The sequence below is a fragment of the Liolophura sinensis genome, chromosome 5 (assembly GCF_032854445.1).
Source record: "Liolophura sinensis isolate JHLJ2023 chromosome 5, CUHK_Ljap_v2, whole genome shotgun sequence".
Lineage (NCBI taxonomy): Eukaryota > Metazoa > Mollusca > Polyplacophora > Chitonida > Chitonidae > Liolophura > Liolophura sinensis.
In genome coordinates this window covers 10,457,680-10,483,809 of record NC_088299.1, presented here as the reverse complement: position 1 = coordinate 10,483,809, position 26,130 = coordinate 10,457,680, and the positions used below count along the sequence as shown (strand labels likewise).

Genomic DNA, 26,130 nt, shown 5'->3' with positions numbered 1-26,130 from the left:
TGTATCTGTCGATACATGGTACATGTACAAGCCATGTGTGTATGATGTGATTTGATCACATTGATAGTGTTAAAACTGACAAACTCTATCTGTCGATATATGGTACATGTACAAGCCATGTGCGTATGATGTGATTTGATCATATTGATAGTGTTAAGACTGACAAACTGTATCTGTCGATATATGGTACATGTACAAGCCATGTGTGTATGATGTGATTTGATATTATTGATAGGGCTAAAACTGACAAACTGTATCTGTCGATATATGGTACATGTACAAGCCATGTGTGTATGATGTGATTTGATCATATTGATAGTGTTAAGACGGACAAACTGTGTCTGTCCGATATATGGTACATGTACAAGCCATGTGTGTATGATGTGATTTGATCATATTGATAGTGTTAAGACTGACAAACTGTGTCTGTCGATATATGGTACGTGTACAAGCCATTTACGTATGGTGTGATTTGATCACATTGATAGTGTTAAAACTGATAAACTCTATCTGTTGATATATGGTACGTGTAGAAGTCCAGGGTGTTCAAATAGGGCAAGTAGCAGGCTGCACACAGCTGTCTACTGCTGTCCCCTTAGTCACCTACTTTGAATATCATTAATATTAATCAGTAGTAAATTGTGACGTAATTACTTTCAATTCAGCGGCCTACTTTTGAACGTTGACCTCCTTCTCCAATTCTAAATGCAAACCTTGGAAATATCAACGTATACATATACTGTGTCTTGAGATCTTTCATGTTGTGATGAAATTGTACAAACTTGAAAGAAACAATCCTTATCGTGTAATTGTGTAATATGGGGTAGATCTGTCATTGTGAGTGGAGGAGTTCTCCGCATGTACATATCAAAGTTTATACTGGGACACATGTCAGAACTTGAGGTCTTCCTTTGACATATTGATTAAAGTTTATTATTACACCTGACTGCTAGTATTAAGGCTTCTGGGAGGTAAACTGTGGCAGCAGGATACGGTTTAACAGCCCACATTGTTCTTGTGTTACAGTATGAAATAGTTCATACCCTAATTCGTTTAATTTTCGGGGACACCTGGTCTACTCTTTGGAATGTAATTGTTGCAGGAATATTTATTTATTTTTTTTCACAGGGCTAGTCTACTGAACAAGATATTCATATCTTTGCTTTTCCAAAAAAAAAAACAGGGAGAGAAATGCAGTTCATTGCTTTCATCCTCACTAATATCTGTCCTCAACATTTATGGTGTGCCCCGTAATTGCACACTGAATCCTGTATGTGCATCGACATCAGGAAGTAACCTCGTCCTAACTGTACTGGAAAACTATTATTTCTCATTTTTATCAGATAAGTTTTAGGTTAATTGATGCTTAGATAATTAAATGTAAGTCCTGTTGTGCTAATGTAGATGCACATCTATAGTTACATGAACGTGTTTTTATCAGCTGGTACGTTCAGATGGCTATGTTAAGGGCAGAGGTAAGCCTCACACTCATACATTTCTCTAGTTCTCTAGATTATGAAACCACTTCAGGAGAAGCGGATAGTGTGAGGAGTGACAAATAGGAGCAGGTGACAATTTATTTGGAGGGGGTGGGGTGGGGGGGAGGTACACAACATGAAGATAATTGTATATCCTTGTTAATTCCATATAGAAGAAGGAAAAAATGGCTTCATGAAAAAGAAATCATTTTTTTTTTTAAAACAAGACACATGGAAGCAATTTTATGTGATTTTCAACAACAGACGGGAGCAAATGGTTTTATTGTTGCTTACTTCTTTTAGCACAAGTTTGAAACAGAAACCCATAGCTGTGTTTAAATGTTGCTTCTAGGTACTTGTTACATGTGTGGTATTGTGATAAAAGATGACGTAGCGATGCTGGTAATGTATACAGATTTTTGTTTCACCACAGAGATTAAGATAAACTTCAGTGATTAGTAATTTATGAAATATTTTAATACTGTTACTCAAATTTCAGGGAGTTTTATCATAAATGTTTGTTTTAGAGCATTTTTCTTAACTAATGGGGGCCAGCTCATGGTAGTTCAATTTTCAAATTTTAATAAGTCCAGATTTTTGTCAAGAACATAGGGAAGTTCAGTAGTTTAAACTGGACTTTGACCATAAACCTGACAGTTTTGCTTAGGGGAAAAACTCCTTGAGTAAAGAGTGGCTGTGGAAAAAAAAAAAAGTTTGAAATCATGGCCTCACTTGAGTAAGTTTTACAATGAAGCAAAATTTGATTTATTTATTTATTTGATTGGTGTTTTACGCCGTACTCAAGAATATTTCACTTACACGACAGCGGCCAGCATTATGCTGGGAGAAAAACGGACAAAGCCCATGGAAAACCCTTGACCATCCGCAGGTTGCTGCAAGACCATCCCATGTGAAGCAAAATTTGATCAGGTCAGGTGATTGTGTGGTGATCGGATACATCAGATTTATCCATTAAGGCAATTAACCCAGTCTCTTGCAGATCAAGATTTTTCATGAAGTGGTGTGGCTATTTGAGCACTCTATTAAACATTTATGAATGACCCTGCATGTGTCTTCCGCTAATACAATATGCGTATCTATACAGATCACTCGTGCCACAAAAGTGATTGCATCCTATGTGTCAAAAATCTCAAATATGGCATCAAACAGACATGAATAAATAAAAGAAATGACCTTTCAGTTATTGGCATCATTTCTTATGATTATCCGTCTATATATTACAACTTTATTACAAGTTTTGTTCACTGTGGGCTCATTCCACAAAGCCATTTCTGACCAAGTCAGAATTTCACTACCACTTCAGAGCTAATTTTGTATATTACAATTTTATTACAAGTTCTGTTTTGTTCACCATTCTGTTCACTATGCACCATGGGCTCATTTCACAAAGCCATTTGTGACTAAGTCAGAATTTGCACTACCACTTTAGAACTTATTTTTGGGCCCTTGAAATTAAAATTTGTTGTAAGACAAAATGTATCAAAATTTCAACTTCAAGTACTAAAAATTATGGGTTTGTGTTTTCACTTAATTCAGTAATGGCGTCATTAATTTGCCCAAGTGCTTGGCAAAATGTTGAAACAGCTACCATATATTAAGCTGTGTTTGGTATTTGCAGGTGTGCCGTCACCCTAGCTGTATGGAGGTGAATCAGGAGAGGCCATTCCTGCTGTGTAGAGCCTGTGACAAGGACATCCACAGCTCCGCCGAGAATGGCGGCCATCTTGTATTTGACCTGGCCGGCCAGAGGAGAAGCGTTGCTGCCACATTGTCTTCAGAAATGTCGTCTTCAAGATCCACATGTGAGTGTTCTAATCTTGTGTCAGGAATTTTTATGTAGACGATTGCATTTGGAGAGGGACTAAACACTGTCGCCTTTCAGATTTAAACAGAATGTGTTTAGAAGTTTAATCTTGAAATGAAAAAGTCAGACATATCAGACATTTTTGTCCTTTGAATTTGTCAAAAAATCTTTGAAATTCTGATATCGTCTTCTCTGCCCTGTTAACAGTAGTCTTAACATTGTAAATAATATTCAGAAATATTTATTTTATTTCTTTGATTAAAGTTTTATGCTGGCAGTCTGCTTTAAAGTGGGAGGAAACTCGGTAGAGCCCGGTGAAAACCCACAACAACCCACAGGTTGCTGGCAAACCCTCTCATGTAGGCGTGTGATGGGGGGAAACTTTGGTTTCTCAGAAATATGTTTATTTCAAGTGATACACATAATGTGTGTGTAACCTTATGATGCAAGATATGATCATATTCTCTTCATTAGCACTGTAGCCTACAACATCTGGCTGAGGATAGCAGATGGTTGAGAGATACACCAAATCTGTTTAGAAACTGTAACTACAGGCAGCCTGTTGATAAAGTAGGCCACTGCTTACCACTGTAAATCTATATAAAAACTCATAATGATCTGCTATCCATACATAGCACAATTTTTATAGTTAGAACACAAATGTCCTTCGAGTATGCCATATATGTTGTATTTTTTCTGATTTTTTTCTGATTTTTTCACAGCCAATGAAACTAACGGGTCTGACAATCACCAATCATTGGACAGTTCCGCAACCAATGGGATAATTGTAAATCATCAGCGAATGGAAAGTTCTGAAACATCGTCAAGTGTTGATGGGAAATCTCAGAGTGATAATGATACAAATAACACTGATGGAAATTTTGATGATCCGGATGGAATGTATGTTAAAAAAGGAGAGTTGGATGGACAGGGGTAAGTTTGAAAACCAGCTTACCTTACTTCGGCTTTGTCCAGTGATGTGGTCTAAAACTTTTTTGTGAAATATTGATAATTAGAACTAATTTTTTGGACCTGACATCTATGATGCCCACCGCACCGCAAATCCGGCTACAGCTTCAACAAAACACATAAGGTCAGAGGCCAATTCCACAAAACCATTTCTGTCTTAAGTAAAAAATTTTGAATAAAATTTTAGAGAATATTTTGGGAAATTATCATTTTAACCACCTCATAAATGTAAACTTAAAACAAATTTATTAAAATTTAAACTTACAGTACCAAAAAATAAGAACTGTAATGAGATTCAAATTTTGACTAAAGTCAGAAATTGCTTTATGGAATTGACCTCAGTTTTGCTGTAACCATGGCAGCACATTTCAGGTGTATGTTGCCATGGTAGTTGCAGTCAACTTAAACATAAGTGGCTTTCAGGAACCAGGCCGAGGTGATCTTTCATAACTATAAAATGACATCACCTTCATCATAGATGACAAGAGTACTTAAAAACAGAGAATGACAAAACTTTCTCAAAACTAACTAAATAACCATTTTGTTGGCTTCATCACACCAAAATGCTGGCCGCCATTATATAAGCGAAATATTCTTGATAACAGTGTAAAACTTCAATCAAATAAATAAATAACTATTTTATGGACCGTATGAATGTATACTCAAACTTGATCAACTGAATTTATGGTTTTTCAGTAATACAGCTAGAGCCTCAAAATTCAGACGGAAAAAAGCAGTGAAAGGTCGCCGACATCACACTGATGTAAGTTGAGTTTGTGTATCTACTTGACATTGTGTTCATGGAGATTATGTACCTGATATCCCGTTTAAAGTTGAATAACCTATACATATTAGATGTTTCAAATGCTTTGTGGTCCAGTTTCTGTGTGTTTTTCTATTTCTGTTCAATTTTTTTTGTTTAGTCGCATTTCCCCAGATGGCCTCTTCCATTGTCACATAATCATCAGCATTTATTCTGTTGTGCAGCATCGTTTTTTTTTTGTTTTTTTTTTTATAGATATCATTGCATTCTAGTAGTTTGTCTCCAGGTGAGCTGTCATAGATGTAAAATTTAGCATCTGACATTTCTGATGTTTTAACAACTGATTACATTACTGGGAACATTCGGCGTAAAACACCGATCAACTAAATAAATACTGAAGTTTTCCTAATCCACCATCAGTCACTTCAATGATGTGCCAAAAATAATGTTGAAAGGAATTTTAAAAAGCTAGCACACAGAACAGATGTAAACCAATTGTAGTATGAAATAAAATTCCCTGTAATTTAATGGAATTTTCCATAACTTATCCCCTTATAATGTAGTCCAGAAAAGTGATTACTTGGCCAAAAAAACTTGTGACGCTACATGTACACGTTTATGATGTTGAATACTGTGAATCAGGTAAAGTTTCGCACAATTTTTGGTTAACTGTAACACTTTGTTAAGGCATTAGTTGGTGAAATATTCCATGAAAATATGGGCGTTTGGGTACACACTATCAGTTTGGGTACACACTGTCAATTTGGGTACAAACTGTCAATTTGGGTACACACTGTCAATTTGGGATAGGGATGGTGTCAGTTGACCTTCACATACATATATTGGAGTTTGAATTAAATAGGGGAAACAACTCTTCCAACCAAAATATGAAAAATGAAAATGTTTTCTTTTAGCTCTGATGAGCATGATGGATATGAAAGAAATTTTGAAAAGTGATAAATTTTGGAAGTGCCTTGGTATATGTTTCTATACTAATAGAAGCTGTTGGCCATTCAAAACAAACTTTGAAAATTTACATTTCATGTGTAAAGCTTTACAATATTTAATATGAAAGGAAACTTGGAAAAGTTACATTGCAAGTGGAAAGCTTTACATTTCGGAATTGACCAATGAAAATAAACTTTTGGATAATAATAATAATTTAGGATAAGTGCAAAGCCGAACATTTCTGTAATCTGTCGTTCTCAGCTGTATTTACATGTATTTGTATTCATGCAGTTGGTTGACGGTTTGTTTGCAGCTGACTCATGCGATGAGGCGCCGCTCAGACATACCACAGTCTTGCTTTATTTACCCTAATCCTAGCAAGAGGCGACATTCCATGGTGGGTGGAGCATGGAATTATCGAGTTCACCCTGTTTTAACACCCTCCCAATTTCCCTTCTAATAGGTTCCTAACCTTGGATGCAATTCTATCACGTAAAGGTAGTTGTCAGGTGAACTAATACTGTTCTTGTTTAGATCTTAGTACATGTGTGAAGGTCACAGCTTTGTATGGTGTCACACCTCCATTATTCTGACCATACCATGGACACTGGATCTAAAAAAAGTCATGAGATTCCCATTAATATCATCATTAACAGTCATTGTTAGTCATTTGCCAACCTGTATGAAAGTTGTGCAGACACATATTCAACATAATTTGAGGCGCAGGTAAATGGCATCAAAACGTCCTTGAACTTAACACTGCCTACCCATGATTGTTCATTTTCTTTTCCATTTTGTTGATGAACTTGGGTCTCATGCAGAATTTGTGATAACTCACAGATACAGATAGCCCATGGTCATTGCACAGATATTTGTTATATTCTGAAAAGACATTCAGCATACCAAAAACTCAGTCTGCCTTTATTAATACAAGTGACAAGTCAGGATTTCTTATCATTCCCTTTGTTTTTAAACTTTCTTGTTAATTGTCTCTTTACTTTTAGAAATTTCAGATGCTTTTTAACACATTGACATGTGTTTATTTCACATGGTTCTGTGAAGTAAAGAGTATTTCTGTAATCTCCTCTTCTTTTCTTCATTTATGTTATTATCCCATGGACATCAGATAACAAAAATTGTTTTTCCATAACCCTATCCACCACACCCACACCTACCCATTTTAACCTAATAAATGAGCCTCAGAAGTGTTAAAACAGAGTAATTTCATGCCCATCAAGTGTTAAAGCAGAGTAATTTCATGCCCATCAAGTGTTAAAGCAGAGTAATTTCATGCCCATCAAGTTTTAAAGCAGAGTAATTTTATGCCCATCCATTGTTAAAGCAGAGTAATTTCATGCCCATCAAGTGTTAAAGCAGAGTGATTTCATGCCCATCCATTGTTAAAGCAGAGTAATTTCATGCCCATCAAGTGTTAAAGCAGAGTAATTTCATGCCCATCAAGTTTTAAAGCAGAGTAATTTCATGCCCATCAAATGATAAAGCAGAGTAATTCCAGGCCTTTTAAATGACTGTGGAAATTATTCAGCATGTGCTGACTTGACAGCTTAGCACAGACTTAGCCTTAACTTCACAACTGTTAAATTAGTGTCTAACCAATGGTTAAGATCTATCAGAGGAATAAGTCCACAAGTTAAGACTTAGTCTGTGCTGTAAAGCTTCAAACAGCGTTGTGATCCCCTGGGTCTTTCAATGATGTTGGACACAAGAAAGTTCGCTCTGGAAAAAAAAAACAAAAAAAAATAGTTTTGACTTGATATTTCCAAATGTCTTGTGTTTTTTGTTTTTTGTGGGGGTTGCAGGGAGGGGATTGGTTACATTACTCATGTATTTCATTAAACGTATCTGTGGAATACAAGATTTTTGGTAATGATCTGTTCATCGCGTTTTAATTTTATCACACTTGGATGGAGCAGTTATTGGTGTCATTTGCTCTTGCAACGTGGGACATTGTACTTGTATTTCTCCATGCCTACCATATGAATTCCACTGGTTAAGTACATGTACAGTGTCTTATTAGTCCTTCTGAGGTTCTTTGTTGCTGATTCCACAAGGCCATTTCGGATTTATGTCAAAATTTAAAACCTCTTCGCAATTCTTAGGTTTAGGTACTTCGGGTTGAAATTTGGAAACATTTGTCTTAAGTTAATATTGATGAGGTGAACAATATTTTGATTTCTTAAGCCGAAAGTAAGTTTTAAGACCGTATTTCAAATTTTGACGCAATTCAGAAATGGCTTTGTGGAATTGGCCCCTGTTACCTTAACTGTGAAGCACATTATTGTAAATGAACTTTTGATTATTCACATTCTCGGTGCACATGCACTAGTCGTCTGAATATATCCTTTGGTAAAATTTCTAACAAGGTGTTGTTACAGTTCATATTTACAGGTTGCAAGCGTCCTTGTTTTATTTTGTTTTAAAACTTTAATATGTTCATGTTCATGCATATGTATATAGCACAAGTGTTTTATATCGTGAATTTGCAGCGATGGTTAATAAGGAAACTCGTGTAATTTGTCAAGATCCCTATAAAAAGTTTCTGATAAGTAGTTTATTTATTAGCATTAATAAATAAGATGGAAAGTCTTCTTTGACAAATTTTTAAATGGCATTGCCTACGAGAACAAGCCATAAAATATTTGAACTATCTGCCATTAAATTTGTAAATGAAATGTTCTAAATGATTAAAGTGTTGATTACAGTTTTGGTGATTGATCTATTGTGTGTCTAATCAGTGCCTGCCTGACTGTGACAAAATGGTTTGAAACAGCTGGACAGCTGTAATTGTTTGTAAATAGGGTACAGTCCAACAAATATCTACAGGATAAAAGCTACACAAAGTGAAAGAGTGTCACAGAGCTACACGTCAAAGAAAGTGCTGCATTTTACAAAAACTGCCACATGTGTAAAACCATGCCATAAATGTCAGAGAGCTACCATTCATATGTATCACAGTAAAATACATGTACAGATATCAAAAAATGCCACAAATTTCATAAATAGTACCATATATCACGAAGTGCCACAAATATCACAAAGCTCATACTAAAGGATCAAGGAAGGGCCACAAATATCACACACATGTACAGTGACACAACTTTCATGCTGAAAAATTTACCATTTAGCACTTTCTCACCAAAAACAGAATAAAGTCAAAATAGCAACAGAGCACTCAGCATTAGGGTCACATGGTGACACAGGCAGGCATATCATATTCCATGGTTGTGACTTACATGCTCCTACTAACTGTGATTGTTGTTTTCCTCACCTGGCTGTTCCACGTCCCTCCCTACAGGAAGATCCCGATCCCTACACATCAGGTCAGAGACGAGGCAGTTTAAATGTGGACCTCATGAACTTGATGACGGGGATAAACCACAGAAAATCTGACAGTGCCATCGCCACTCTGTACCCCCAAACTAATCAAACCACCTCCAGAAACTCTGCTGAACTTGATGCCTATGAAGGTTCTAACTCCTCTGCTAAAAGCATTTCACAACTCCGTCGACATTCAATGTATCAGGTGCTCTATGACTCTGTTGTTGTTGTTTTGATTGTTTGCATGTTGTTTTGCATATTGGATGACGTTGACCCCCAAAATAACAACCAGATCCCAAGCTATATACAGTTAATGACCTAAAGTTTCAAAGTTGCTCATTTTGTCGAATTCTGAGAGTTCAGTTGACGTTGGAAAGATGTTGAGAGGTTTGTAAAAGGTACCGTATGATGATACCTGGCTGGGAAATATTCTACTCAAAAAGTCATGTTTTACAACATTTATTTGCCCCTAGAAATGCACTTGTTGGTCCAAATTTTAGGTCATTTTGGTATTCTCAATATTGTGGGTTTTTGCTGTCATGACCAAGTACTGAAGGATTTTCAGATACTTGTCGAAAGCAGGTGGTTTTCTCTGGCAACATCAGTTTTCACCACGATCAAAAAACACACTGCCATTGTATAATAGGGGAGTTTTGAGTTCAAACTTTTGTAATTAAAGGTAAAACAGTTCTTCTGTATCATTTGGCTTGTGAGAAATGTAAGACAACCTTTGTAGACATTAAATTACTGATCGCTTGTCTCACAATGTCACAGAGACACACATGACATCTTTTTCCTTTAGAAACTTCTCAAGTTCATAAACTTTTAGCTACTCAGTTTTCTCCATTGTTTGTCTGAGTTTCTTTTGAGAAACTTTTTCAGACGTCCATGTTATAGTAAATGTGAGCCTGCAATAGTTGATAAAACGTTTTTGAGAGCTCACATGATACAGTAGGACTTTTTTGACCTTTAGAGATAGAAGAGTTCGAATTGGAAACTCCCCTGTTGTGAAAATTAGTATGGCATAAGACACCAGTTAAGTAGATAAATAGATTAATTTTACTGAATGATTCAGTAATTAAGACCATCTGGAAAGCATGGCTGGGATCTCAGTTGTTATATTGTGAAAGAAACTCCCTGATTCTGTTGTGTCCACTTTTGATTAATGCTTTATTGGGATTTTTTTTTTTGAAAGAAATAATTTTCTGAAAATTATTAAGACTTTCTTCTCATCGCTTTTGTTATGATAACAATCGCGCCAAGAAAGCATCGTCAGAAATATCTGCCGTACCAATGGTCTGTTAGCCCTTTGTTTTTTAAAGGATTCATAAAGCTGCCCAATAATGTTCTAAAGAAGTAATCGTGCCCACTCATTTCATGCCCTGAAGTAAAAAGTGAAATTATTACGTAGATACAACAAGTATGCAAATTCAACTGCATAAGTTTGGCTTATGGGCCATACTTTGTTAAATTACATGCACATTTCACTCGACGTGCTACAAATGATCAGTGAAGGTTTCTGCTGGAGTTGAGTTTTTTGGTTGATATTTTGATTAGGTGAACATCAATGATGAACTTATAAGTGTCCACATTCCGATGGAAGAAGGAAAACAACCAGAAATGGAGATTGTTGCTGCAATTCGGAACTCAACTCTAAGGTAAGTCTTCAACAGCTTCGGGGGAAACATGAAGAAAACCAGTAAATAGATGGATTTCTCTTCAGTGATGTGGATATGTTTGCAGTCTTAAATCAGGGCAGTTGGTAGGTAGACGTACTTTGCAAGTGCAAAGAATTGTTTACTTTGGAGGGTTCACTTACTTCTATCAATACAACTCTAATACCGGAGCATAATTGAAAAATCCTCTTGCACAGCATTGAACATGAATCACATAAATGATTAGAACAGGGTCAAACACCAATCAAGCAAAGTCAATACAATAAATGGAGTGAAGTATTATTAATCTTAAAACGTTAGATAGCGAAATCCTGAAATGTCAGATAGATTTAAGTTCAGTCCACCTTATATAATCATTGATTTGCCAATGAGGGTCGTCAGTTGGTTAGTGCGCTAGCCTCTCACCAATGCTGTGAGTTCAAGTCCACAAGTCTTCCCACTTACTTCCTCTCCGGCCGTAAGTGGGAAGACCTGCAGAGGGTTGTGGGTTTCCCCTGGGCTCTGCCCAGTTTCATCCCATCATAATGCAGGCTGCCGTCATATAAGTGAAATATTCTTGAGCATGACATAAAACACCATTAAAAAAAATAAATAAACGCACTAACTAAAAAAATGCCAACAGGGGAAAATGTCTTCATCGGTGTTTTATGCTGTGCTGAAGAATATTTCACTTGTACAACAGCAGCCAGCATTATGGTGGGAAGGAACTGGGCAAAGCACGGTGAAAACCCACGACCATCCACAGGTTGCTGGCTGTCCTTCCCATGTATGGCCATAGAGCAAGCCAGCATGAGGTTGGCTTGGACTTGCAGTGACCACATTGTTGAGAGGCTCCTGGGTCATGCTAGCAGAATACAATTTATACCAAAGCAATCATTATGAGATTATTTTTTCAGTAATCCTTTGTGATCGTAAAATTTCTTCTGTTTTTGCCAGAGATGCTATATTCCCATTGCTAGAGAGGCGTCGTGTTGATCCAGCCACTGTCAGTGTCTTTCTGGATTCGTCCCACACACCTTTACCATGGAACTGTGAAATTTTCTTACTAGGAGGCAAAAACCTTCACATCAAAAGTAAGTCCTTTGTTCATACCATTTCAGTGTACTCTAGATGCCATTACAGTGTACTCTTGGTTATGCCATTTCAGTGTACTGTTGGTTATACCATCTCAGTGTACTCTTGGTTATGCCATTTTAGTGTACTCTTGGTTATGCCATTTCAGTGTACTCTTGGTTATACCATCTCAGTGTACTCTTAGTTATGCCATTTCAGTGTACTGTTGGCTATACCATCTCAGTGTACTCTTGGTTATGCCATTTCAGTGTACTGTTGGTGATGCCATTTCAGTGTACTCTTGGTTATGCCATTTCAGTGTACTGTTGGCTATGCCATCTCAGTGTACTCTTGGTTATGCCATTTCAGTGTACTGTTGGTTATACCATCTCAGTGTACTCTTGGTTATGCCATTTCAGCGTACTGTTGTTTATACCATCTCAATGTACTCTTGGTGATGCCATTTCAGTGTACTGTTGGCTATGCCATCTCAGTTTACTCTCGGTTATGCCATTTCCTTGTACTGATGGTTATACCATTTCAGTGCAGTCTAGGGTTAAGCCATTTCAGTGTACTCTAACTTGGTTAGGTGTATGCCATGTCAGTGTACACTTGGTTATAACATTTCAGTGTTCTGTTGGTTAGACCATGTCAGTGTACTCTTGTTTATGCTATGTCAGTGTAGTCTTAGGTGTGTCATTTCATTGTACTCTTGGTTATGCCATATATATGCCGTCAGTGTATTCCCTGTTATGCCATTTGTGTATTTTGTTTTCGTCATTTTTGTGTACTCTATGGCATTATTGTGCATTCTTCCATTCTTCCATTATTCACGTCCTTGTACATCATTCACTCATACATTTATGTGCTTTTATTGTACACCATTTGTGTGCATTCTGTATTCTGAAGCCATGTGACACTCCACTACCCCCTTGGTGCATTAAAATCTGAAAAAACTCAGATAGAATGAGGCAATGAATATCACATGAAAAATGAGTTACAGGCCTCAGACGTTGAACGTACCTGTGAACAGTATTATATTTAATATCAGCAACCAGTGAAATGGAAACCTACGACAATGCCCCTATGCTATATTCCCACCCAGTAATTGAATCTTTTAACAAAGGAAGATAACCATGTATGTGATGCTGTGCATGTAATTTTCTTTGCAAAGTTGTCTCCCTTTATTTTACCCATCTGACCAGTCTCGCACATAATAGATTTTATAAGCCTGACTCAGCTGATGTATATTTTGGAGTATTATATAAATGTGATTTGCAGCTGTTTAACTTCGACCTTCACCTTCAACACAATCCTCCAGATCAATGACTACACATGGTAACACATGCTGATTGTATAATGTAAGATGACAATTTTGCAGGATCATTTGTGTCAATATAGATTATGCATCAGTCTAATCTGCAGTGTGTCTTATACATTAATATATTTGTTATTAACCCAGTTGCAAAATGGTTTGCCAAAGCAATACTTCCTGAATGCAAGTTTATGTTTATTTATTTATTTCATTTGTGTTTTATGCCTTACTCAAGAATATTTCACCTATACACTGCTGCCAATGTTATGGTGAGAGGAAACCGGGCGGAGCCCTGTTGAAAACCATAACCATCCACAGATCAGTGAAAATAACAGGATCATATTTAAAAACATTTGTGTGAAAATTAACCGGCAGTATTCCCCATCATTTGTTTTTTTTATAGATTGTGCAGTCATTTTGGCACCTCTAAAGGGTATTCAGATGTCTTTGTATTTGGCCTTAGATTTATATGATACTTGTATTTCAAGGTGTTGATCTGGCCACAGATAATTAGGTGATTTCTTAATCACCCATTTTCTCAGGGCCTTGGTGGCAGTAAGTGGTGAACAGGATTGGTTGAACAGTTCGTGCAGTCTTACATGAAGTTAACTTCCACGAATTTTGTCAGGCAGATGAAAATTTGTGTGTATGGGACATACACCACTGCACTTCCCCAGGTACCAGACATAGCACCACATGTTAGCATAATGAGCACAGTTTAGCATAAAAATGAGCACACTTTAACATACTGAGCACACTTAAGCTTAGTCAGCACACTTTAGCATAATGAGCACACTTTAGAATAATGACACACTCAAGCATAACGGCACACTTAAACATCTTTAAAATAATGACACACTTAAGCATCTTTAAAATAATGACACACTTAAGCATAATGGCACACTTTAGAATAATGACACACTTTAGAATTATGGCACATTTTAGCATAATTACACACTTCAGCATAATGAGCCCAACTTATTGGTTTAAATAATACGCTGAATATTAAGTATTATTCACTTAAGTATAATGAATCGGTGAACGGTTTAGTGGTAACCCAAATGCTATACTTAACATTTCATAAGTTTTTTTGTTAGATTTCCTCTCAAACAATACATGCATATGTTAATTGGTATTCAGTCTTTGATATGTAAATCCTTTTATGCCCACTAGTTGTGTACTATCAACTGGGTTTGTTCAGTGTACCTACTCAGGCAAATCTCTTACTAAGGGATAAGGGAAATTACAGATTATCACACCTGAAGTTAACAGTAGACAGATTAAAGGTGGATTGTCACACCTGAAGTTAACATTAGTTAAGTTCTCTGACTGTTAGCTTAGTCCTAATTCTCTGCTTAATGAGAATTATTCTGTTCTCATGTTAATGTTATGTGTCAGATATGAAAAGGTCGAAATCTAAAGTATACAGCGAAAAAAAAATCGGTATTGTCCTTCTTAGAATAAGGGGAGCAGTGGAAACAAAATGCTGTTGCAAATTTCTGGCATCATGGAGTTTTACTATGAATGCATGGATAATCAGTTAAACCATAGCTAGTATAACCTGCATTTAATTGTAAAGTCAACACTTGAACGGGATATTCTTATATAATGTAGAGACTTTGTCTTATCCTAATCTTGCCCCCCCCCCCCCCATGACTCGGTTGTTAGAGCATCCAGGGTCAATCCTGAATCTACCTAAGGCCTTAAAAAGAGGAAGTTGTGGCTTCCTTTCTTGGCATTCAGCATTATGAGGATAGTTGCCCTGTATCAGCATAATGGCTCCGATGGAGTGGGTAACTTGCCTTCGGAAAGGTGTCTCAGTGAAGCAGCACTAAAAAAAGTGGTGAAAATCCGTCCTACAACAAGGAGGCACACTGCAAGCGCTCCTTTGTCATTGTATGACTGAAAAATTGTAAAGTACAAGGTTACACTCTAAGCACTTACTCACTCTTATCCTAAACTTAATAAAGAATACCATGCAAGCCTCAGAAAGCTTTCTAAGGCTTTATTTTCAGCGAGAATTCATGAACCAAAACTAAAAGAATCAACTTGAATTCCTGTAATATAATTGCATTCAAACTCGTATTTTTTTTACAATAAAATATGCATTGTTTCAACATTGTTAAAGTTAAGGACATGGAAGCCCCAAAATCTGTTTACTGTTTATGTGAATTCAAATCCTTGGATCAACTGATTTTTGGTACTAGACTAGGTAGATTAGAAAAAAATAAAAAAGACGAAAATAAAGGCATACTTTCTGTTATGTACAAGTATATGTATACTGAAATTGTCAGATTTTTATATGATATCTAGATACATCAAAACAAATGGAAGACAACAGTTAAAATATCATGGAGTGTCTGACTGTCATAATTTCCTTCTTCCTCGGTATGATGTAAAATGCCTTCCTATTTCATGAAGGGGAATGCCTTCCTGTTTTCACAGAAAAGCCTACAGCATGTCAGTTTCAAATGACAAATCGTGGGGCTGTCTGAAATTAAAAAAACAATGAGGTTCTTCTTTACATGTATTTGATCTTAAAGATATAAAATTCTTGAGGGCTTATGTACACCCAAAGAGACGAAGAAGAAAACAACATGCAAAAGTCAACAGTTAAGTTTGCAATTTCTTAATAAAGCTGATAAAAGAATATAAGACTTGATATGAGACTTGTTTAACTGGTTTGAGTCTCTACTGTGTTACAGAGTGATGGTGTATACCCTGAAAATAAAAAGAGTAGACAGCCCAACTTGTTATGCAATCTTTTTCTCATGTTTACCCTGTGTTCATTAGCCTGTCTGAGAAGTCTAAAAACCTAAAAACTGTGAAATCTTGGATGCGTCTTTGCCAAAGAAACATTACATGTCATCTGTTACCTAGGCTGCACCTATTTAAATTATTGTTATTTAAATAGAAAGAAAACTGGAAAATTGTCTAATTTGTGAAAAATGTGGACATTTTCTACAGTTTTGTTGTTGTTGTTGTTGATGACATATTTACATGATCAAATTTTGAAAAAAAAAAGAGAGGAAAATCATAAATGTATCAAAGTCAGACGAAATAAAAAGGTGGATTTTCAGTTTTATGTTATTCCATTTTGGGATTTTTTATTGTTGGCTCGCCTGTAAAACAAAAACTATAATTGGTGTTGCCTTGGATGTTTTTTGTTCTTGTATATGTTTACATGTATACACTGTGTGTTGACCGTGACTTTAATAAGTGATTTACATGCATGTATTAAGTAAGACATTATTTATTCACTGTTATTTCTGCAGGCCATATCCTATTACAGTATAAAAAGATCATAATTCAAACAACAATCATCATAAAACCAAGCAGCATAAATTAAAGCTTTATTTTAATCAAGTACAGTTTCTGATGCATTACAGATTATTGCTTATATTTCTGAATTAATAGAGACAGTTAGTAAGAGATCATGAATGTGTAATCAACAACATTTCATTTAATTTTAAGTATAAAATCTTTAAGTATCTTTTATGCTTATTTTGCAGGAGGTCAGTTTATGAACTGGGCTGTGCTTGTCATTTATATATTATAACCTGAAATATACAACTGAAACTTTGGCATATTTCCCAGATTTCAGCTTTCACAATGTATTCATGTCGAATTCAGAACGTGCATTGCTAATATATAACTCTGATATTTTATCTTCTTTGACATTTTTCTGCATTTGTTTACATGTCGCTATTAAATAAATGCTGAGCAACTCATAATTAAGAGTCAATTAGTTCATAAAAGATAACAAGACTCATCTATGTTTTGACACAGAAAAATGGAATGGTCATAAGTTAGAGCGACAGTCGTATGATTCTCAGTGTAGCTACTATATGTTTCGTGATATTTTTCCCTGATTTGTTTACTTTTCAACTCGATACATAACTTAATTCATATACTTAGTAACAACATATTCAAGTACATGTCTGCAATCTTCTTGATGGCACTAAAATTAGCCCTTGAATTTGTTGATAAACAACAAAGTAGCACATTATTTTTTGATGAACACCAGAATAGCACATTATTTGTTTGTGAGCAGTAAAGTAGCTCATTATTTGTTTATGAACAAGAGTAAAGTAGCACATTATTTGTTTATGAACAATAAAGTAACTTATTATTTGTTTATGAACAAGAGTGAAGTAGCACATTATTTGTTTATGAACAATAAAGTAGCTCATTATTTGTTTATGAACAAGAGTGAAGTAGCACATTATTTGTTTATGAACAAGAAACTTGGATAACTCCCTTAATTCCTCAACAATATTATATGCAAAAAGGTAACTGCAGTATTTGCTAATATTACCCCTGAGAACTTAACTGTACAATGGCAACTCTGGTCCAAGCTGTACTGACCATTGTTCTGTTGTAACTAATCAATATCATAGCACATTATGTATGGGAAATATTTCCCATTGCACAATGATAATATTAATTCATTGATGGAGCTGTACTTGCTGGACTGACCAATTTTAGGACTTGGACAATTAAGACTTTGTGAAGCTCTCAAAATGTTATGAAAATATTCACCATCAGCCAAGGGTATTAATTGAAGCAGGAGGAAGTGTTTGACACTTTGGAGTAACAGATGGTACTGTAACAGAGGCAATTTAAGCAGAAGCCAGTTAGTGATCAATACAAATAGATATGTAACCTGTGTACATTAGTTACACGTTACATTGCCTCTTATGATTGTTTATTATCTCGTGGTGTTAAGATAAATAGACATGCAGCTCCTGATAGCTTTCGTTTTAACACAAAACAAGTTTGGCTCAGCGATAATTAAGCTTGCCATTAAATGTGCCTAAATATAGAACCTTCGTTCTATGTAAAAACACGACTGTTGCAGAATCACGTATTAACTGTGTGTGTATGTAAATGTTAAACACACATACTAGCAATACGTCTACTTGGGGCGTTGTTGACGTTTGAGGCTGCATAAAGATATAAATCAGTTTACCCATTGTTCTGTAAGTAATTATTTGTTTGTTTCATTATGAAAACAGAGAAGTACCAGTATATAACATTCTACCTTTGGCCTTCATTCTTGTAGCAAATAAAAATACAGCTTTTCTTACCTTAGTCAAAAAAAAAAAAGGCAAGTACATGTGACATGTGGCTGGATAATATATTCATTACAATCTCTGCATTCCTAATTCAGCTCACAGTGCAGGTATATACGTGGGTAGGTACACACAGAAGGTGAAGATATACAATCTGCTAGCCAGACACTATACCTGTATTGGTGTTCAGGGATCACTGGCTGGTACAGGTGTCTATGCACAGATCTGTTTATGGACATTTTATAGTTTTGTTCTCTTTGAAGGATCCATGTGTGAAAGATACCAGGATTGTCAGTGATGCATATGGTTAATATCACTGTCAGTTTGTGGACAAAGGTAGTTTGTTATGTGTCAAGGAATGGTCAGTGATCAAAAGTATGTAACTTTACTGTGAAATTAGGGACAATTGCTCTTTTAAGGATTAACCACTGATTGACATCTTATTTTGGAAATGACTGGATGGATTTGTGGACAAATCTGGTAGCTACCTACCTAGGAATTGCCAAATACTTAGGATTATTTTATATCAAGGAATTACTACTGGTCAGAATCGTATGTGGATTTGTAAACAAATCAGAATTGTTCCATTTCTAGGAATGGCCTATCATCAAGGACTTCTGCTGTATGTCACTGCATGACATTATTGGCAGTTTAGGATTTTTTTTCTATCAAGGAACGGACGCTGATCAAGAACACCTGTTTAAATACTGTGTGGATTTGCAAACAAAGCAGGTTGTTCTCTGTCAAGTGATGACCACTGCATGATCAAACATTTCTGCTAAGGAATGATCTGTGATCAAGAACTTTTGGAACTTTATCATGTTTACTGTGAAATTGTGGACAGCTGTTTGAAGGATTTGCTACTGTGTGCTCAATATTTTCTTTCAAACGACTGCATGGACAAATTGGGTTTGTTCCCTATCTAGAACTGGCCAGTGATAAAGTACTGCTGTCATGTATGACTGCGTGAAATTATTGGCAGTTTGGGATTGTTTTCTAGTAAGGCTTTAATGTACTGATCAAGAAAATTTGTTAAAATACTGTGTCGACTTGCAAACAAATCAGTTTTGTTCTCATGTCAAGGAACATCCACTGCTCAAGGAGTTTGTTAACTAGCTATCTGAGATTGAAACTTGATCAAGTAATATTTCTGACTTACGAATCTTGGGATTGTTCAAATTCATACATACATTTGTTGCTGCAAAAGGATTTTCTTTATTTGTGAACACAATAGATGTTCCTTTCTTGAATTTGAAAAATTGGGGAAGTTGTCACAGAGGAGGGCAATTATTTCTGGAAAGAGATTATCTGATTGATGTCTATTAATCATAATGGTTGTGATTGACTGGATCAATTTGACCAGCTGAGGAACGGAGCCGAGCTGGAGCTAATTTCACTTCTTCTCACCTCTTGACGTGAAGCAGGCTTAAGTATTGACAGTTTCTGAGGAATGCAGGCAATGACACACCTGTGGCATAGGATTTATATAATTGACCAGACCCCTCAGGTGAGGTAAGCTTACAGCCTGCGTGGTCCTCTGCAGGTTAGAGCAGGTCAGTCTTCTTCCCCTCACCGTGGGGACCGTGACAATAGGCCTGGGGAGCCACAGGAATACCAGCGGGGCCAGGAAACTCTTACCACCCCCAGGGACTTGCTCTCTGGGAAGTACTTTTTTTAAGATGGTGTGAAAACTATTGACTGACAGATTGTTTGTATGCAAGCATGTGGTGATTTGGCATGTTATGATGGGCAGGCTGTTTACCTTTCCAGTGCATACCTGTAGCTTGTGTGAAAACTGGGGGAATTTAAGCCTCATTTTGGAGTGGAGTCAGGGGGGTGATTAGGCAAAGTCATTTCTTTACCTGCTTGTCACGGAGGATAACAGCAGAAATTAGATTCCCAGGTGGATATATATTTAAAGTCTTCAGAACCTACCAAAAACATTCAAGATCGCAAATTCCGTTTCAGCACTGTAAGGTAGTGCCCATCTTTTACAGATTTTCATGATAAAGGATTTTAATACTTTATCTCTCAGTCCATTTGGGATCTGTTAATGAGCGTTAATGAGGATATTCCATTACCTGGGATTTGAGCCTGTTGTTTACTGGAGACCTGTAAAGTCTAGCCGATGCTGGATGATTATGTGAGAAGCTATCCAGGGACATACAGACCACAAAGCATGTGGTGTCATTAATTATTGATACTGCAACCTATCAGTGTGGCTGGCAAACAAATGTAGCACAGGTAGTGGAGAGAGCTGTGGATTATTGGGATGACTGGTCTTGATCAACTAAGAACCTGAGATTTATATATATATATATATATATATATATATATATATATGTATATGTGTGTGTGTTTATATATGTATATATATAAATATATACTCATATGCTACGCTTAGAGCTGTGCACATTACCTGAAGATCTTGAAAGCAGTTGAGTGACATACACTGTATAGTACAGGCGAGGTATGGTGTCAGTAACAGCAGTTGAACTCGAGTGTGGATCATTACCTGGATGATATTAGACCGATCAGGTGAAACCTTGTCACGTCAGACAGCTGATTACCAAGCTTCACCTTGCTACCTTGATGACGAGCCGATATATTGTTTCTTGAGCCGAGCCGAGCAGATGGCGCAACACTTGCATTTGTCAGCTGTGTTTTGCCGTCCCTGTTCAGTCATACCTGAACGAGGATAACAATGCTGTGTTCCTAATTTTGTCTTGCCTGACTTTATGGCTCTCTGATGTGTTTACCTGTGTGGCCGTCGAGCAGGCAGCCAGAGATTTCATGTTCTTGAATTTATTTTCTCGGAAGGGAAAACATATTGGAAAGGGTTGTTGACCTCGTGGACATCAATTTGATGCCTCGTCATAAAGTGTTGCCCCTCACAGGATATTGTGTCAACAATTTTAAGCCTCACCATGCAGACAGAAACGTACAAAGTCCCCTCCATGATGGATATTTTTGCTCACGAATTCTTCGGAGTCTCAGGTATCTTTATTTTTAGTATAATTTATTTGTTCAGTTTTGATCTCTGTACACGTGATCCACGTGTTACAGTTAACTCTTGATGTTTGCCAAGTCCCTGTCGTTATAATGGGTTTGTTGAACTTGCATATATTGTTTTGAGGGTAATTTCGTTCAGATATCAAGATGACAGTTGAATCAGAATTATTGGGCTGAATTTAGCGCAATGAAATTGAAACTATCTGACGCGGTTTATTGGCAACACAATTCATAGAAGTCATTGATCCACAGTCTTACAGGACTTACACACCTTCGGTGTCTACTTGGCCCTTTTGAAAACCATGTATGTACATGTCTTTCTTAGCCACATGTAGGTCGTACATGTATATTGTAGCGTACATTTTACACAGTACATGTAGCTATTGACACTATTGTCACAGACAGACTTAGGTAACAGACAATTAATAAGGTTGTCATTGTTCATGCTTGATTACTATTGATGCATTTGATGCAGAACGGTTAACACGGGTCTTGTTATTCTCTTATTTTGTTATACGGTAAATGACCTAAACTTTTCTCCCCAAATGAATGTCATGTTAATTTTGGTGCTGAATTTTACATGTATCTTCTACCCAGTAGAATGTCCCTTTACCTTCTAAAATAAGCTCAAGACATGTTTTTAAGTGTATTAGATGAATTTTTACAGAATCAGGGAAAATGTACCAACTTTTCAAGGGCAAAATTTTAGGTTATGTACATTAAATTTGCTGTAAGAATCTGCCCTAATATATTGGTGGTGTTGGGGTGGAGGGGGGCAGAGGGGTTTAGAGGTGAAATTGAGGATGTTAATACCTGTCTCCTTGTACACCTTCATATATGCACATGAACATATTTATGCATAGAGAATGCTCCTTCTATTTTTACTCTACACAAATCAGTATTCTTCATGGCTGGTGACCAGAGTTATGACAAAAATTGCTGTACCATAAATTACAAAATTATCACTTTGTATAGTATGAGGTGGATAGGTGTGCAGAGTTTTGCATATTTCTATGGTACATAATCAGGCCTGGTTTGAAAGCATGGTGCTTTGTTAGTGCTTTCTAATTTGACTATTACACATGTCTGAAAGACAAATTACATGGTTTTACTTACGTATACAGGAAAACTAAAATCTTAAAACTAAGATATAACAAAGAAAACAATCTCAAAAGAGGTTGCAAGAGTAGAGTAAACCTGTGGGTTGTAACAAAATGTGAATACAAAAGTTATACATAACATGCTGATTTTTGATATTTCACTTGTTTGACCGTGGTCAAGGTTATGTGTGGACAAGAGTTCACACTGAAAGTATGTATGTTAAGCTGTGGCTACTCTCCATGCTTTAGGCTGTTATTGTAGCTAACCCTACAAATGACTTGTCACAACAAACAATTAACACCTACATCTGTCATTCCTGTTGTGTGAAAAAATTTCATTTTACAACAAAGGTTTGGGGCTCTCTCTGCATGCCTCAGCCAGCTGTTAAAAGCAGTGTTCGAGCAACAATCAGTTGATCTGTCGTTAATCTATGAGGTTGCAAGTTCAAATCCTGCTTTTGCTTTTTGATGTGTCATAATTTTTGTTATTAATGAGGCCATAGGTGTAAAAGATTTATTCTGCGTAAATGTGAATTTGAGGCCTGGAAATTAAACTTTGAAGAAGCCTGGAATATGAAATCTTTGAAGTGTACGTATGAATCCTGAAGAAAGAGCTCATTAGCTTGAACATTCAGTTTCACCTTCGCTCGGCTGTAACCACAGTTTAACATGGACAATTGTTGTAGTGTGAAGCACTGTCCTGCACGAGCAGTGACAAGTTAGCTGTGTTGTTCTGACCTTTTCATGCTTGATTTAACAGCATTATTTCACAGCTTAACACCTGTGGGATTAAGCCAGTTTAACCTATGATTAATGTGATAAAATAAGGAAAGTTTTTATAATGGCTGTGTTTTACATTTGAATGTAAAAGGTGGTATTTATCCCTGCATTATGTTTTATGGGTTTTCTTTGTCTTTTGTTCTCTTTTTTTTTTTTTTCTTTTTCTTTTGGTTTAACGTAACTGCTTAACTTGTTTAATCACTTCATATTTAACTGTGAAGAATGGTGTTAAACATTGACATAGTTGAACCTCATAGCAGGAATACCAAAATGTAAGAGGAATGTCAACAAGAGCTTTCACCAAATAAACAAACATGACATGCATATACATTGTCAATGTACTTGACAAATCCAGTGATAAGATTTTACTGAGTATCCGTGGTAACCTTCAGAAAAACACATGGCCACATGCACAGGTATGTTGATCGTGGATTAAAGTGTTCACTGCCATGCATATAGCTGATGGGTCCTGATTTGTGTAAGAATTGACTTGTTTGCAGTCATGCCAGCTAACTGTTAACTGTTGGTTATGTCCCTTTAGGTATATTTCATAAAATTCCAAAAAGTGAACCATTCACTTAAACCATTAAATTCATTATTACATCTCCAAACTTTAATAGTAACTGAAATTGTTTTCAAAGTTAAAGATGGAGAGATACATATCTGCTTAAAGCATTCATTGCTCTTTATTTTATGTATGCATGTGCAATTCTGACTGCATTTCTGGGTGGGTAATTTTGGTGCACATATTTCAGGGATAATGAACAGGTTGTTTGTTTTGTTTTTTTTGTCTGGTCAACAGACAACTAAACTGTATTCTTCTTAAGAAAGTTAGGAATCCTATACTTAATAAAAGTAAGGTCACATTGATTTATCTTCGTCGTGAAAGGGAAATCTTTACAAAAATTCATCAATTCTGATGAAGTCACGGATATGTCAGATGAAAGCTGAATTTTGTGTCTACTTCCCTATAGTATAATCGTTCCCCATCCCCTGGATAACTCACGCAGAAAATCTTTACAGAGAGCAGCCTGGTCTTAATATTTGTTTACTACAGGGTGCATGTGTACCTAGGACAAATGTTATCCAGGATGGCAAAAGTCTTGGCTAGGAAGTCTGACCTTCCCAGAGCTCTTGTTACAAACATGTCAGAAGGCATGTACATGGGTCGCATTTTTCACAAGGCACTGCGTAACCTCAATGTGTCCAACTACAGCATACTTAAACTCCACTAATACATGAACATGTAGGGGCCCTCTTTACAGGGGGTGTCTCTGCAGGGCACCTCTTTAAAGGGGGCCTCTCTGCAGGGCACCTCTTTACAGGGGGCGTCTCTGAAGGACACCTCTTTACAGGGGGCCTCTCTGCAGGGCGCCTCTCAGCCCACGCTGTCTTTACACTGAGAGGTTTTGTCCTCAGAGGGTCCCAGTCTGGAAAGAGCACCTGCAGGAGCCCTCATTATAGGGGCTTTCTCCTCAGAGGGTCCCAGTCTGGAAAGAGCACCTGCAGGAGCCCTCATTATAGGGGCTTTCTCCTCAGAGGGTCTCAGTCTGGAAAGAGCACCTGCAGGAGCCCTCATTATAGGGCCTTTCTCCTCAGAGGGTCCCAGTCTGGACAGAGCACCTGCAGGAGCCCTCACTACAGGGGCTTTCTCCTCAGAGGGTCCCAATCTGGGAAGAGCACCTGCAGGAGCCCTCTTGACAGGATCAGGTTGTTATAAACTGGTTTGAGACTTAATACCAGATTTAACTTTAAACCAAGTCTTCAATTTTGTAGAGAGGCCTAAAAAATATGTGTAACATTATATTAAATATGAACTAAAACTCCTGCTGATATACTTTGACTTCGAAGATCTGCATTGGCTGCTTAGTTTGGCTAAAAATTTAAATATAAAATATGACTTAATACCAGTATTGCCTAATACAATTTCCAACAACTGAGCCCAAATGAGAAGTGGATGGTGCCAGAGCTTAGTCCTGATCTAATGAATTTATTTTCTTGATCTAGTAGCAGTTATTTGCTTGACCGTTTGGAGGTTTTAAGAGATGTGTTTATAAAAAAAGCATTGAAAACATCATCCACACACAAAAAATAAAACATAAAACAAAGTATTTTTTTTTCTCATTCATATATCATTGATGACTGACTCGGAATTTGACAAAGATCATTTTGTACAACTCAGGACCATAAAAGTTCAGGTCATTTCCCTGTCAGCATGACTAGCTTGTGAAATTTCTCTGCTATCTCAGACAGAACTGTTTCCTCATTCATTTTGCTCTGACACTTATCTGTCCTTAGCATACATGTAACACACAGATGTACTAAGAATGACATTTTATGCTGTGTACAATGAGGAGTAGTTCTTTAAGTGGACAATCTTGAAAAGTGGACAGGTTTAGTCTTTTAAATACATTAAAGATTTTGAATAAATTTACAACACTACCCTAATTCCTCAACCTTTTTGCATATGAAAGAGTGACTGTCTGTGTGATTTATGCACTTTTTTGATGTGATATTGAAGACAAAACTACATTGGTTGTGATATTGAAGACAAAACTGCATTGGCTGGGTTGGCAAATCTTGGGGCTTTGCAAAAAGTATATTTAAATTACATCGGTCTGCACAGAATGATGCCTTTAGAATATGCCTGAATAAACACCATGCAAAAATGCGAAAAGGTGAAACAGTTATAGTAACCTATCTTGTGCAGTCTTTTGCATTATGTTGTTTGAGCAGAAGCGTATGTACAATAACATCATGACTGTCCCAAAGCAGTGATTTATGTTGTTATATATGT

At 36.6% G+C, this 26,130-nt stretch overlaps 1 protein-coding gene across 1 annotated transcript in view; it reads left to right on the top strand.

Moving 5' to 3' along the window:
- Positions 1–26,130, top strand: part of LOC135465444 (uncharacterized) — a 64,044-nt gene that overhangs the window by 2,451 nt on the left and 35,463 nt on the right. Inside the window, exons 2-7 of the mRNA XM_064742684.1 lie at positions 3,118–3,301; positions 4,026–4,236; positions 4,969–5,035; positions 9,300–9,527; positions 10,880–10,980; positions 11,935–12,071. Of these exons, the coding sequence (XP_064598754.1) occupies positions 3,118–3,301; positions 4,026–4,236; positions 4,969–5,035; positions 9,300–9,527; positions 10,880–10,980; positions 11,935–12,071 (928 nt within the window). The remainder of the gene's footprint in view (positions 1–3,117; positions 3,302–4,025; positions 4,237–4,968; positions 5,036–9,299; positions 9,528–10,879; positions 10,981–11,934; positions 12,072–26,130) is intronic.